Source organism: Ursus americanus, chromosome X (genome assembly GCF_024610735.1).
Source record: "Ursus americanus isolate L20-20 chromosome X, mUrsAme1.1.p, whole genome shotgun sequence".
NCBI lineage: Eukaryota > Metazoa > Chordata > Mammalia > Carnivora > Ursidae > Ursus > Ursus americanus.
The window spans coordinates 61,155,560-61,171,083 of record NC_142164.1 but is presented as its reverse complement, the minus strand read 5'-3'; the positions used below and the strand labels follow the sequence as shown (position 1 = coordinate 61,171,083).

Sequence of the window (15,524 nt, the reverse complement as noted above, 5' to 3'; positions counted from 1 at the left end):
TTGTTATCAATTCAAAGAGTTGGGGCGCCTGGGTGGCTCAGTCGGTTAAGTGTCTGCCTTCCACTCCGGTCATGATCCCAGGGTCCTGGGATAGAGCCCTGCATTGGTCTCCCTGCTCGGCAGAGAGCCTGCTTCTTCTTCTCCCTCTGCCTGCCACTCCCCCTGCTTGTGCTCGCTCTCTCTGTCAAATAGATAAATAAAAATCTTTATTTAAAAAAAAAACCCAAAGAGTATTTAATACTAATCACTACACAAGTAAACTTCTCTGAAATGGTTCCTTTCCTAAGCTATAAAAAATATTTTGACGTACAGGAATAACTAAATTATCTTTCTTTTCTCTATATAGAAAATGCCTTTACAAAGTTATTGTCAAATGAAGCAGGAGAGTATACAGTGAAAATATAGGAAAAGAAAATAAAGGTGTATCATGATTTTATGGTATTTGGTGGCTTCCTAAAATTTGTAACTTGTTGTTGTGTTAACTCATTCAGAATATTTACTTTTGTACAAAATTTTGTTATAGTTTTATATTATTTTTCTTTTTCTTAAGATTTTATTTGAGAGGGAGAGTGAGAGAGAGCATGAGAGCAGGGTGAGGGGAAGAGGGAGAAGCAGACTCCCTGCTGAGCAGGGAGCCCTGCGCAGGGCTCGTTCCCAGGACTCTGGGATCATGACCTGAGCTGAAGGCACACAGTTAACCGACTGAGCCACCCAGGCTCAGTTTTGTATTATTTTTCATTTCTTTAAAATTTTTTTTTATTATGTTAAGTTAGCCACCATACAGTAGATCGTTTTTGATGTAGTGTTCAGTGATTCATTAGTTGTGTATAACACCCAGTGTTCATCACTACCTATGCCCTTCTTATTATTTTTCTCAAAGAAAACCCTTAAAATGTTTGCATTTCAGAGGCTGCAAAAGGTGGATTCACTTCTTTCTAGGCGTCACATAGAAAATTGTCCTGTGAAAACATAATTTACAGTCAGATTGCAGTTAATAATACATAAATATTGGTCACTTTTTAAAGACTGTTAAGCTTTCAAATTTCTGGATCATAGTTACAACTGAGATTGTAGTTAAGACTAATGTGCAGTCAATTTAGAGAACAGATTTGGAGGGGCACCTGGATGGTTCAGTTGGTTAAGTGTCCAACTCTTGGTTTTGGCTCAGGTCATGATCTCAGTGTCATAAGATAGAGCCCTGCCTCAGGCGGAGTCGGCTTGAGATTCTTTCTCCTTCTTCCTCTCCTTCCCTCTGCTCCTTCCCTGGCTTGTGGGCACTTACACTTTCTCTAAAATAAATAAATAAAATCTCTAAATAAATCTCTAAAATAAATAAATAAAATCTAAAAAAAGAAAACAGATTTGGAGAGGACATTTTTTTCAACTAAGTCAAGAAGCTCTTGTATTTGGAATAAACCTCTTCAATAAGGTAATGTAATTGTGACGTTAAATTGAGTGGGGTTGTTTTATTGAAAAAATGCTACAGTGGAACAGATTAGAGCTTTAATTAACAGAATTCAAGGAGAGTTGAATAGTCAAGATGTCTCTAATTTTGTAATAAGTAGAATTAATGTGATTATTTCTCTTTGCAGCATCAGCCTTTAAATACATTTGGGGAATTGTGTCTTACCTTGTAAAGTTTGTAAATGAGTATAATACTCTTGTTTGTCTTGTCCATGTGAAGGCTGTAGACTTTAAAGAGATTAACCCAAAGTTTAATTTAATCACTTAGTGGTCTGTTCAGGGGAAAAATAAAATGGGCAGATAATATGAAGGTCTTTCTCTGGAATTATTTGGCCTTTTTGAAAGGGGAAATGTAAAAACAAATTTAATTAGATACAAGTACTGAATGACTCCAAAGATTAATGCCTTATTACCAAATTGCTTTTGTCCCTGAAATTTATACTGCTAGCATTTTGAGTGCTTTTTCCCTTTACTCAGATAAAGGCTGCAGTCCATATGCCTAATTTAGACTACACTTTAAAAAATGGCCACCTAACTGGGTGTTATACGCAAGTAATGAATCATGGAACTTTGCATCAAAAACTAGGGATGTACTGTATGGTGACTAACATAATATAATAAAAAATTATTATTAAAAAAATGTATTGGGGCACCTGGGTGGCTCAGTCGGTTAAGCATCTGCCTTCAGCTCAGATTATGATCCCGGGGTCCTAGGATCGAGTCCCATATCGGGCTCCTTGTTCAGCAGGGAGTCTGCTTCTCCCTCTGCCCTGCTCTTTCTCTCTCTCTCAAATAAAAATAAATAAATAAATAAATAAATAAATAAATAAATAAATAAAATCTTTAAAAAGTAAAAAATGGCCACCTAGATGCTAGCAGTTACCAAATTCATCCTGTGAACCAATATATTCCTTGTTCCCCTTAACTATTTTTTTTTTAGATTTAAGTATAGTTGATATACATAACTGTTTTTTTATTATTGAAAAAGTAACAGAGTAAAATCCCCCTCCCAAAAGAAACCAGTTATCAGTTTGCTGATGTCTGTATCCTTCCAGAAATAGACTATGAGTGTAAAATGGTTTACATGTATATATGTGTATCTATATAGACATCCATCTGTCTGTCTATATCTATCAATCAGTGGAAGCGTATGTCCACTGAGAAAAGAAGAAGAACTAAAATAGAACAAAAGCATTTATTTGGGGTCTCAGAATTACAATTCAGGAAGCACAGATTTATGTAGCAGCCCAAACTGTGTTCCCTTAAGGAACAAAAGTCACTGGTTTTTAAAGACAAAGAGAAATGCTTGTATACATTGTTTACAAAGAATTTTGATTGGTATTGGTGGCAGAAAACTAATTTTGGCTCAACATGATTGCTAAGGCTGTCACTAAGCAAAAGTCTGTTAATATAGTAAGTTGCAGATGTTTGTGCAGAGTCTTGGAACATTTGTGGTTTGGCCCAGTTCAGAAGTTCATGGTTCTACCAGGTGAGAGCATGTATAAGGCCCACCTCCTTAATGGCCTCCTGGCTCCATTTTAAAGCCCCTTGACATGAGGACTCCATTTTCTTTCACCTTTCACATATACTGTATATATTATCTGTACCTTGCTTTTCTCACTTAGTAAGTATATCTTAGAGATTGTTCCATATCAGCATACAGAGATGAATTTTTTTTATTTCTATTTGGAACTTTCTTCATTTCCTAACTTTTCCTATGGCAAATGATAGAGCATTGAACATTCTGTTTTTCAAACATTGTATTAGAGTAAAGCAGGATTTTGCTTAATATAATTCCTAGATAATAATCATCCATCCATGAAGATGTAGAGTCAGTTTTTCAAGAGGGTTAGGTTTCTGATTTAGTTGAGCATTATCCCAAATTTCAAAAAAAGGTCAAATTCAATATAAAAATCTAGCAGTGGAGGAATGGCACGGACAGCAAGTTTCACTATTTCCTTTGTATAATTTTGTATTTAAATATTTCATAATACATAACCATGCATTTGTTGTATAATTTTTTAACAAAATGATAATATATTAGCAATGAAAATTTTGCCAGTGCACTCAGTTTACAGATAGTTTAGTGTATGAAAAATAATGCTACAACTTAAAAAAAACTAATAAAATCTCTGCATCTTTTTCATTTTAAGATATTTGGTTTTTTATTTTTTTTCATAAAATAGAAACTTTAATCAATTTTAACAAATGTATCACACCGAATGTAATACATTAAGCAATATAATAGGGGACACTATAAAGGAAGAGTTTTATGGATATCTGTACTGTCTCTTCAATATTCTTTTTTCCCCAGTGTTTATTTAAATTCTGGTTAGTTAACAGTGTGTTATTAGTTTCAGGTGTACAATATAGTGATTCAACACTTCCATACAACACTTGGTGGTAATCCATCAACTATTTAACCCATCCCCCCACCCACCTCCCCTCTGGTAACCATTTCTTTGTTCTCCGTAGTTAAGAGTCTGTTTTTTGGTTTGCCCCCCTCTTCCCCCCCCTTTGCTCACTTGTTTTGTTTCTTAAATTCTACATATGAGTGAAATCATATGGTATTTATCTTTCTTGGACTTATTTCGTTTAGCATAATACTCTCTAGCTCCATCCATATTGTTGTAAATGGCAAGATTTCATTCCTTTTTATGGCTGAGTGGTATTCCATAGTTCCATATCTTCTTTATCCATTCATCAGTCAGTGGACACTTGGGCTGTTTCCATAATTTAGCTAGTGCAGTTAATGGTGCTGTAAGCATCGGGGTACTTGTATCCCTTTGAATTAGTATTTTTGTATTGTTTGGGTAAATACTTAGTAGTGGAATTGCTGGGTCATAGGGTAGTTCTATTTTTAACTTTTTGAGAAACCTCCATACTGTTGTCCAGAGTGGCTTCACCAGTTTGCATTCCCACCAGCAGTGCAAGAGGGTTCCCCCTTCTCTGCATCCTTGCCAACAATTCTTGTTTCTTGTGTTGTTGATTTTATCCATTCTTACAAGGGTAAGGTGCTATCTCATTGTAGTTTTGATTTGCATTTCCCTGATGATCACTGATTTTGAGCATCTTTTCATGTGTCTGTTGGCCATCTGTATGTCTTCTTTGGAAAAATGTCTGTTCATGTCTTCTGCCCATTTTTTTAAAAGATTTTATTTATTCATTTGACAGAGAGAGACAGCCAGTGAGAGAGGGAACACAGGCAGGGGGAGTGGGAGAGGAAGAAGCAGGCTCCAAGGGGAGAAGCCCAATGTGGGGCTCGATCCCAGGACTCCAGGATCACGACCTGAGCCAAAGGCAGACGCTTAACGACTGAGCCACCCAGGCGCCCCTTTCTGCCCATTTTTTATTTGGATTTTTTTTGGTGTTGAATTTGATAAGTTTTTTTTATATATTTTGGATCCTAATGCTTTATTGAATGTGTTATTTGCAAATATCTTCTCCCATTCAGTAGGTTGCCTTTCTGTTTGGTTGATGGTTTGTTTCCTTTGCTGTGTAAAAGCTTTTCATTCTGGTGTAGTCCCAGTAGTTTATTTTTGTTTTTGTTTCCCTTGCCTTAGAAGACATATCTAGAAAAATGTTGCGATGGATGATGTCAGAGAAATTACTGCCTGTGTTCTTTTCTAGGATTCTTATGGTTTCAAGTCGCACACTTAGGTCTTTAATCCATTTTGAGTTTATTTCTGTGTATGGTGTTATAAAGTGGTCCAGTTTCATTCTTTTACATGTAGTCCAGTTTTCCTAGCACCATTTATTGAAGAGACTGTCTCTTTCTCATCTTATATTCTTGCCTCCTTTGTCATAGACTAATTGATCATAGAAGCATAGGTTTATTTCTGGGTTTTTTAAAATTCTGTTCCATTGATCTATGTGTCTCTTTTTTTTGCCAGTACCATACAGTTTATATTAATGGCTTTTAATGTTCAGTATCCTATATCGAAGCATCCAAGTAGAATGTTACTTGATTAATATATGTATATTATTTTTTCAACAAAGGATAATAGAATTTATATTGTAAAATATGTAATCTATATCAGGTTCCTCCTATGTATTTTAAATAGTTTTTAGTTGAGTCAAAACTATTTGTGGTTGGCGAATCAAACATATTAGAAATTCAAGATAACTGATGAATCATTTCATTTTTCTGACTTCAGTCTGTATAAAATTACAGAATCCTTTCAAGCTCTGAAAAACCTCTGATTACCTTTATGTTGAGTTGTTATGAAAATGTAAGAAAGTGAGCTTTAAACCAGTCTTTTAGGAAAATGAAGCCCTTTAAGTTAGGGTGATTTGTCCAAGGTTCTAGCTTTCATCCTACTTGAAAGCAAATTATGTAGAAATTGCATGCAGATAAAGTATACTGTGCTTGAATTTCATGTTTTAGGCATTTCAGTAGATAAAGAATAGCATACTCATTAAAATAATGGATTGTTATAATTTCTGTGGACATTTAGCACCCTCTACGCCACTATTAATGCTGTTGAGGCCACAGAATATGTTTCTTTTCTTTTCTTCTGTTCCACTCCTGCCTTCATCTAAATACAGTGAATAGTATTCCACCTTGAGTCCTTCCTATGAGTCACATTCATAATTTGTAGACTAGTATATGTTTATTTTTAGAGGAACTATTGATTTAATAGAAAAACAGTTCTTATGAAAATAGAAATAACAGCATTGGTTCTTCTTTTAATTTTATTTTATTTAAATTCAGTTAGCCAACATATAGAACATCCTTAGTTTCAGATGTAGAGTTCAGTAATTCATCAGTTGCATGCAACGGCCAGTGTTCATTACATCAGGTGCCCTCCTTAATGCCCATCACCCAGTTACCCTATGCCCCCAACCCCCCTTGCCATCCAGCAACCCTCAGTTTCTTTCCCATAGTTAAGAGTCTCCTATGGTTTGTCTCCCTCTCTGATTTCTTCCCATTCCATTTTTCCCTCCTTTCCCCTGTGATCCTCTGCATTGTTTCTATATTCTTTATTTTAAAGATTTTATTTATTTATTTGAGAGAGAGAGGGAGAGAGAGCAAGCACGAGTAGGGGGAAGGGGCAGAGGGAGAGGCAGACTTCCCGCTGGGCTGTGAGCCCAACACGGGGCTCTGTCCCAGGACCCTGAGATCGTGACCTGAGCTGAAAGCAGAGGCTTAACTGAGCCACTCAGGTGCCCCTGTTTCTTATATTCTTTATATGAGTGAAACCATATGATAATTTTCTCTGATTGACTTATTTTGCTCAGCATAGTATCCTCCAGTTCCATCCATGTCGATGTAAATGGTAATATTTCATCCTTTCTGATGGCTAAGTAATATTCTATTATATATATGGGCCACATCTTTATCCATTCATCCGTTGATAGACATCTCAGCTCTTTCCACAGCTTGGCTATTGTGGACATTGATGCTATAAACATTGGGGTGCAGGTGCCCCTTCAGATCACTACATTTGTATCTTTGGGGTAAATGCCTAGTAGTGCAATTAACAATACTGGTTCTTAATAAAAGATTGAGAGAAAAAGACGAGCTGTTGAAACTTTGGAACAATTTGGTAAATAAGTGGAGGTGGTTTTCATTGGCAGGGAAAATGTGAAAGAGTTAAGCCGTCCCAGAATCGTACTGCTACCAGGAATTCCCAGGTTTACAGAGTCAGTGCTTGTTTTGCTCACCATTGTATCCGTAGCGGCTAGCACAGTGCCAGGCACACAATAGACACTCAGTAAATATTTGTCAAATAAATAAATGTTATTTTAGTTTCCTGCTCAAGGATGTGGTATACAGAACAGTATTGTGATAATCACTGTATGAATTTCCTCTTAAAAGAAACAAAGGTAGTGCTTGTTTTTGTTTCCTTTGAGACTTTGGGCTTGAAAAGTCTCTTTGATATCTAACTCTCTAGATATCCTTAGATGTCTAACATTCAGAGGAAAAGTTGAGTGATGTTACCCCAAAGGGGAACATTTTTGTTTGTGGTAAGTGTGGTTGGCCAGCTTTAAAACACACAAAAGTTATTAAATGAGTAAGTGTTTTTAGTCTATAGCATGAAAACAACATAGGGTAATATAACTTTTGTGTGTAGTATTTTAAATACGTAGTTTCTGTGTCTCCTTATGCCTTTTATAATTAGAAGATAGGTTAATGCAGTAGAAATTATAGTAAACCATCTAGTGAGAAAGTGTTTTTTGATTGTTGGTGGGAATGCAAGTTGGTACAGCCACTCTGGAAAACAGTGTGGAGGTCCCTTAAAAAGTTAAAAATTGAGCTACCCTATGACCCAGCCATTGCACTACTGGGTATTTACCCCAAAGATACAGACGTAGTGAAGAGAAGGGCCATATGCACCCCAATGTTCATAGCAGCATTGTCCACAATAGCTAAATTGTGGAAGGAGCCAAGATGCCCTTCAACAGATGACTGGATTAAGAAGATGTGGTCCATATATACCATGGAATATTACTCAGCCATCAAAAAGAACGATTTCACAACATTTGCAGCAACATGGATGGAACTGGAGGAGATAATGCTAAGTGAAATAAGTCAAGCAGAGAAAGATAATTATATGGTTTCACTCATTTATGGAACATAAAAAGTAGGAAGATCGGTAGGAGAAGAAAGGGAAGAATGAAGTGGGGGGGAAGGTAAACAGAACGGGGAATGAAGCATGAGAGACTATGGACTCTGGGAAACAAACTGAGGGCTTCAGAGGGGAGGGGGGTGGGGGAATGGGATAGGCTGGTGATGGGTATTAAGGAGGGTGCGTATTGCATGGTGCACTGGGTGTTATATGCAAGTAATGAATCATGGAACATTGCATCAAAAACTAGGGATGTACTGTATGGTGACTAACATAACATAATAAAAAGTTATTATAAAAAATTTAAAAAATAAAGTTAGTTTTAAGAACAGTTTCTCATTGGGTATGTTGGTAAATTAGCATTTTTGGGGAGGTGGAAATTAGCTCAAAACCAGATCTTTTAAAAAAGATACCATATACAGTGTTTTTAAACATAAGAGAAAGGAAATTTCCACCTTCTCAAAACAGTTTCGTACTTTATCATAAAAAAGTATAGTAGTACCTGGAGCAGTACTGTCCAATGCAATGTACTGCAATGATGTAAATGTTCTATAGATCCCCAGTACCGTATGGCAGCCACTTAGCCACAGTGGCCATTGAACACTTGAAATGTAGCTAATGCAACTAACCGAATTTTTTATCTTAATTTTTTTTGTTTAAAACAATTATCATATAGCAAAATTGACTTGTTTTTGGTATACAGGTCTATGATTTCTTTTTTTTTCAGTTTGGTGAATATTTTTTTAAAAGATTTTATTTATTTAACAGAGAGAGAGACAGCCAGTGAGAGAGGGAACACAAGCAGGGGGAGTGGGAGAGGAAGAAGCAGGCTCCCAGCAGAGGAGCCTGATGTAGGGCTTGATCCCAGAACTCTGGGGTCATGCCCTGAGCCGAAGACAGACGCTTAACACCTGAGCCACCCAGGCGCCCCTAGTTTGGTGAATTTTAACACATGTATAGATTCATTTAACTACCACCACAACCAGGACACTCTAGTCCCATCATGCCAAAATCTCTCCTGTGCTGCCCCTTTATAGTCACTCCTTTCCCACCCATCATCTGTTCTCCATCTTCCTCTTTAGTTTAAATGTTTAAATTTTTTAACTCTTTAAAGATATTTATTTATTTATTTGAGAAAGAGAGAGCAAAGGTGGGAAGGGCCAGAGGGCCCACTGTCCCTCTGCCTGCTGCTCCCCATTCTTATGCTTGTGCTCTCTCTGTGTGTGTGTGTCAAATAAATAAATAAAATCTTTAAAAAAATAAAAAAAATCTCTTTAGAGATAAAAAACACAAAAGCCTTCATTTTATAGTGACTGTATTTATATTGCATCTCTTTGAAAAGTGTATGCCTGAACTACATGTGGTTTGGCTATACTGTGGCTTATTCATAAAAAGTGTTATGTGGCATATTCCAAGACAAAATTTAAATTATTTTCCCACTTCTGTTTTGGATCACTTATGCTAGTAATCTCTTCCATAACTAAGAGCAAGCTGACCAACTAGAATTATCAGTCTTAGAATCTTTTTTGTTTCATGGGCGCATTTTAAGATTCCACCAAATACCTAGCCCTTGATTACCAAGCTAAAGGAAGAAATAAAAATATTAAGTTCATTAAAATAAGTGAAAGATTAAACTATATAACTATTGTAGACAGTTTAAAGTGAGATTTCCTACTCTTAATTACTTTTTTAAGTAGACTCCACACCCAGTATGGAACCTAATGCAGGGCCTCAACTCACGACCCTGAGATCAAGACCCGAGCCAAAATCAAGAGTCAGGCACTTAACTGACTGAACCGCCCAGGTGCCCTGATTCTTAAGTACTTTTAATTATGTTTTGGGGTTGCTTTTCTTTATGGAACAGAGATTTTCATCAGAAATCCATAATAATAATAATGGCCATATTTTTAAAAAGATTTTACTTATTTGTCAGAGAGAGAGTGCACAAGCAGGGGGAGTGGCAGGCAGAGGGAGAAGCAGGCTCCCAGCTGAGCAAGGAGCCCAATGCAGGACTCGATCCCAGGACCCTGGGATCATGACCTGAGCTGAAGGCGGAAGCTTAACAGACTGAGCCACCCAGGCGTCCCAATAATGCCCATATTTTTACTGCCTTTAGAACATTAGTACCCTATTGCCTCTCCAAATCAGTGGTTCTGAAACAGTTTATTCTTTCTTTTCCCTCCACTCCAACCTCTTAACTTCCTCCAGTTTTCCTCCTCTCTCTCTGATAATAGTTAATGGCAACACCATCTATACATTGGCCCAAACCATAAACATATATGTCGTTGTAATCCTCTCCTTTATTCTCTATAATCTCCTTACTAGTTCTTGCCCTCCCACATGTATGTTGGAACTGGCCTTTTTTCTTTACCCCCAGCGTTCATTCCTTAATTCAGATCTTCTCTGTACCACTATTGCAATTGCAATAGTCTCCAAACTGATCTTCCATCCTGTGTCACTCCATTCCACCACACGTCTCCAAAACGATTCTTCTCTAAAATGCTAATACAATCATGTTATTCCCCTGCTTAACTTCTCTATAGCCCCCTATTACCAACAGGATAAATTGCAAACCATTATTGGCATAAAAGGGGCCCCATAATAAATCAGTTGCCCAATTCTCTTGCTTGTGATCTTTATATCCTTTATCCATTTGTCTGGAATTCCTGTCTCATGTGTCCTTGCTGATTTGTGTTTGTCCTTTTACATTAAGGTATTATCTCCCCTAAAAAGCCTTTTCTGACCCATATTCCCAGGGATGAATACATGTCTGTTTTCTGTATTTTTCTGTTCTAGTATATGCTCCCTGTGACTGTGTCATGCTCAGCTTTGTGTCTCAAGAATCCTGGCTCCTGGCACATATAATAGGTGCTCAATAAATATTAGTTGTTCAGTGTTTACCTTTAACTCACTGCTGCAAAGAACTGCTTTCCTATCTATTTACTCATACGATCCGTATAACAACCCTAGAAGATTATAGGGCATATTTCCCCATTTTTCAGATGGTAGAATTAATGAGTGTGACTGACTAATAAGCAGAGAATTTTCAGTAGAACACAAATCTTCTGACTCTCAGCCCAGTAATTGTGTGTTTGTGCATATGTGTTTGTGTGTGTGACCACATCAATAATTTTTGTAAGGTGTCAGCCAAAGATACGCATGTACTCATGGTAGTAGTTAAATTATATACAGTAACTGAGGTTTAGGAAGCCAATCATTGTTTTTATCATTGAATCAGGTGAAACAATAAATATATCCTTATTTTGAATAAAAATAATACTAGGCTGTAGTAGCTTAGAAGGTTATAGGAATATATGCTACAAAACCCTACGATACTACCTTTAATCATAAACTAGCATGCTTATATCTTTTTTTCCAAACAAAGTTATCTTCATTGAACATTTTAAATTTTAAACTTCATATCACTTTTTATTTTCTGCAGCTGATCCTGTTTCCTTTATTATCTTTTGAATCGGTAGAGTGTGAAGTATTGGCATAATTAGTGAGAGGAGGTGGTAAAGAAGAGTTGTTTGTACTCTGTTGTGAAATTCTAGGGTGTGTTTGTCTATGTGTATGTTTCAAATGCCTAATCAGTATTTGAATCACATACACCTACATATAACTTTATCATTCCTGTAAGTACAGAAGACATTTTCTGTTTCTTTCTGAAGAGAATAGTAAAGATGAGAACTAGTAGGGAAACTCAATTTGATTGAATTATTTGTTCCATTCTTCTTGAATGTGATACGATGATTGTTCATTTTTAAGTCCTAGGTCATGAAATTTAATTAAACTGACTTTTGAACTTCTCTTCCAAAAGGTTTCACTGGAAGAAAAAAATGCAACTATTATTTATGACCCTAAACTACAGACTCCAAAGACCCTACTGGAAGCTATTGAGGACATGGGCTTTGATGCTATTCTCCACAATCCTAATCCTTTCCCTGTTTTAACTGATACTGTGTTTCTGACTGTTGCTGCTTCACTGGCTGTGCCATGGGACCATATCCAAAACACATTGCTCAAGACCAAGGGTGTGACAGACATTAAAATTTCCCCTCAGCAAAGAACTGTAGTGGTGACAGTAATTCCTTCTATAGTGAATGCCAATCAGATAATAGAGCTGCTTCCAGATCTCAGTTTAGATACTGGAACTCTGGAGAAAAAGTCAGGAACTTGTGAAGAATACAGTATGGCTCAAGCAGGTGAAGTCATGCTGAAGATGAAAGTAGAAGGCATGACCTGCCATTCATGCACCAGCACCATTGAAGGAAAAATTGGGAAGCTGCAAGGTGTTCAGCGAATTAAAGGTAATATATCTTGTGTTATTTGTTGGATTGTTTCATGAGCTTAGTCTTCTGTTTTGGTCGTTGAGGTTTTTGCTTTCTTCTTAAGCATGGGTTTTGAATCCACTGGACTAGAATACTTACTGTTTCATTGCAGTTTGGGGTACAGTGCGCATATACCCAGGGTTAAAGTGGGTAAAATGAATGATTATAATTAAAAGTTACATGAGTCTTAAGCAAGCAGAAAAGGTAGCAGGAGTGGCAGTTCATGGAGTCCCGGGTTTTTAATGCAACATGCCTGGGGTCCTCTCCACCTCTAACATATTTCTGTTCAGGCGTGTGGAAACTGGGAGACCATAGATCTAGTGGTCATATTTTTTTAGTTTTTTTCCAGTCTGTGTCAGTAACATTTTCTGAAAAGAACTGAATTAGCTTAAGAAAGGATAATGACAGCAAAGAGAAACAATTATGTGTGGTATTGATTTGGTCTACAGAATGTTTTCTGAAGTAGCCCAGAAATAACTGATATAATATTTCTCTTTTTATTAACTAGTTTCCCTGGACAACCAAGAAGCTACTATTGTTTATCAACCTCATCTTATCACAGCAGAGGAAATAAAAAGGCAGATTGAAGCTGTGGGCTTTCCAGCATTCATCAAGAAACAGCCCAAGTACCTCAAATTGGGAGCTATTGATATAGAACGCCTAAAGAATACACCAGTCAAATCCTCAGAAGGATCACAGCAAAGGAGTCCATCATACACCAGTGATTCAACAGTCACTTTCATTATAGATGGCATGCATTGTAAATCATGTGTGTTAAACATTGAAAGTGCTTTATCTACACTCCAATATGTAAGCAGCATAGTAGTTTCCTTAGAGAATAGATCTGCCATAGTGAAGTACAATGCAAGCTCAGTCACTCCAGAAACCCTGAGAAAAGCGATAGAGGCCGTGTCACCAGGGCAATATAGAGTTAGTATTTCAAGTGAAGCTGAGAGCACCTCAAACTCTCCCTCCAGCTCATCTCTTCAAAAGATTCCTTTGAACATAGCTAGCCATCCTCTGACTCAAGAAACTGTGATAAACATTTATGGAATGACTTGTAATTCTTGTGTTCAGTCTATTGAGGGTGTCATATCAAAAAAGGCAGGTGTAAAATCCATACGAGTCTCTCTTGCAAATGGCAATGGGACTGTTGAGTATGATCCTCTACTAACCACTCCAGAAACCTTGAGAGAAGCAATAGAAGACATGGGATTTGATGCTGCCTTGTCAGGTAATTATCACTTTTTTCTCAGATTCCCCTAATGTTTTTTATTTCTTATTTTGAATTCTGTGGCTTTCATCAATAATAAATGAGTAATAGGCACTGCAATTCCAGTTTTTGAAAGTAAGTCCTATAGAAGTAGTCAGCGATGTATACAAAGATGCTTGCAAGGATGTTTGCATAATTATCTGCAATATTTAAAAACTAGAAACATTAAATCATGATACATCAATATGATGAAATGCTATAGAGCCAAAATAAATTACAGTACTAAAGATACTTAATGCCACAGGAAAGTGTCTGTGATATCTTGTTAAATGAAAAAATAAAAGCTAAAAATCTGTATATTCAGCATGATCAAAATATTATAAACACGTGTATAAGGATTTATATCATGTATATGTTGTTTACATATATGAGTGAATAAAATTCCTGGCAGGACATGAACTAAAATTTTAACAGTGGTTATTATATGAGTGGTGGGGTAAAGGTGATATTTATTTCCATTGTGCTTGCCTATGTGTTTTGTTTTTTTGTGACAAGGATGTATGTGTGCGTGTATAATGGGAGAAGCAAATGCTAGTTTGTAAAGAAAAAAGGTAGAAATAAATAATAGAATTTTAACTGTAGCTTTAAAGGTAGACGTTCAAATGAAACTGACTCTAGAACTGCCCCAAAGTCTGACAGTTTCCTGACAGCTCTTACCTTGAACTGAAACCAAAATTGAATATTCAATGAATTTGCCTATGGGAACTTGTTATTTTGAACTAGAATTGAACCTAGCCTTGAATTAAACTGGAAATGTCCTGATGAAATTTCTTGCTATAAGTAAAAGAGAGAAATTGTATAACTAATTTCCAGACAATGTTATTAACTTTTGCTATTCTGATCAGAAAGAAGGATATCAAATAGCTATATTCTTTTTTTGAGCTCACTAAAACTGAGAAGCATAAAAAATTAAACACATGCTCAAATTATTGCAGTAGTTAAATGTCAGTGGAAGAGGACCCAGAGACATAATAAATATTCTTAATTTTCATGCTCATGACAAATGGCAGGAATTATAGAAATCTCACTTTTTTTAAATTGTATTATGTTAGTTACCATACAGTACATCCCTGGTTTCTGATGTAAAGTTCGATGATTCATTAGTTGCGTATAACACCCAGTGTACCATGCAATACGTGCCCTCCTTACTACCCATCACCGGCCTATCCCATTCCCCCACCCCCCTCCCCTCTGAAGCCCTCAGTTGGTTTCTCACTTTTTAATGTGAAGATGTAGTTTGCATACCATAAAATTCACCCTTTTATTTTTTTAATTAAAAAAATATTTTCTTTTATTTTTTAAAGTTTTTATTTTTTCAGTTTTTTAAAGCTAATATTAATTTATTATATGCTACCCCAAGGATGGCAAATGTAAGACTTCTGTGGGGCCATCTCTCACATCAGTTGTAGCTCTGTTTCTTTTTTTTATGTTCAGTTAGCCAATACATAGTACATCATTAGTTTTTGATGTAGTGTTCAACGATTCATCAGTTGCATATAACACCCAGTGCTCATCACAACACATGCCCTCCTTAATACCCATCAGCCGGTTACCCCATCCTCCCACCCCCCTCCCTTCTGAAAACCTCAGTTTGGTTCCCAGAGTCCAGAGTCTCTCATGGTTTGTCTCCCTCTCTGATTTCTTCCTGTTCAGTTTTCCCTCCCTTCCCCTGTGGTCCTCTGTGCTATTCCTTCCGTTCCACAAATGAGTGAAACCGTATGATAATTGTTTTTCTCTGCTTGACTTATTTCACTTAGCATAATCCCCTCCAGTTCCATCCATGTCGATGCAAATGGTAGGTATTCATCCTTTCTGTTGGCTGAGTAGTATTCCATTGTATATATGAACCACATCTTCTTTATTCATTCATCTGTTGAAGGACAT

At 36.6% G+C, this 15,524-nt stretch overlaps 1 protein-coding gene across 3 annotated transcripts in view; it reads left to right on the top strand.

The window, feature by feature from the left end:
* The window catches only part of ATP7A (ATPase copper transporting alpha), a 151,834-nt gene that overhangs the window by 75,846 nt on the left and 60,464 nt on the right, over positions 1-15,524 (top strand). For 2 of the 3 annotated variants that reach the window (XM_087859794.1, XM_087859793.1), the window contains exons 3-4: positions 11,857-12,346; positions 12,876-13,601. In XM_087859794.1, the coding sequence (XP_087715920.1) occupies positions 11,857-12,346; positions 12,876-13,601 (1,216 nt within the window). Of the gene's footprint in view, positions 1-346; positions 421-11,856; positions 12,347-12,875; positions 13,602-15,524 lie in introns of all 3 variants that reach the window. The other variant, XM_087859795.1, reaches the window with a different exon arrangement.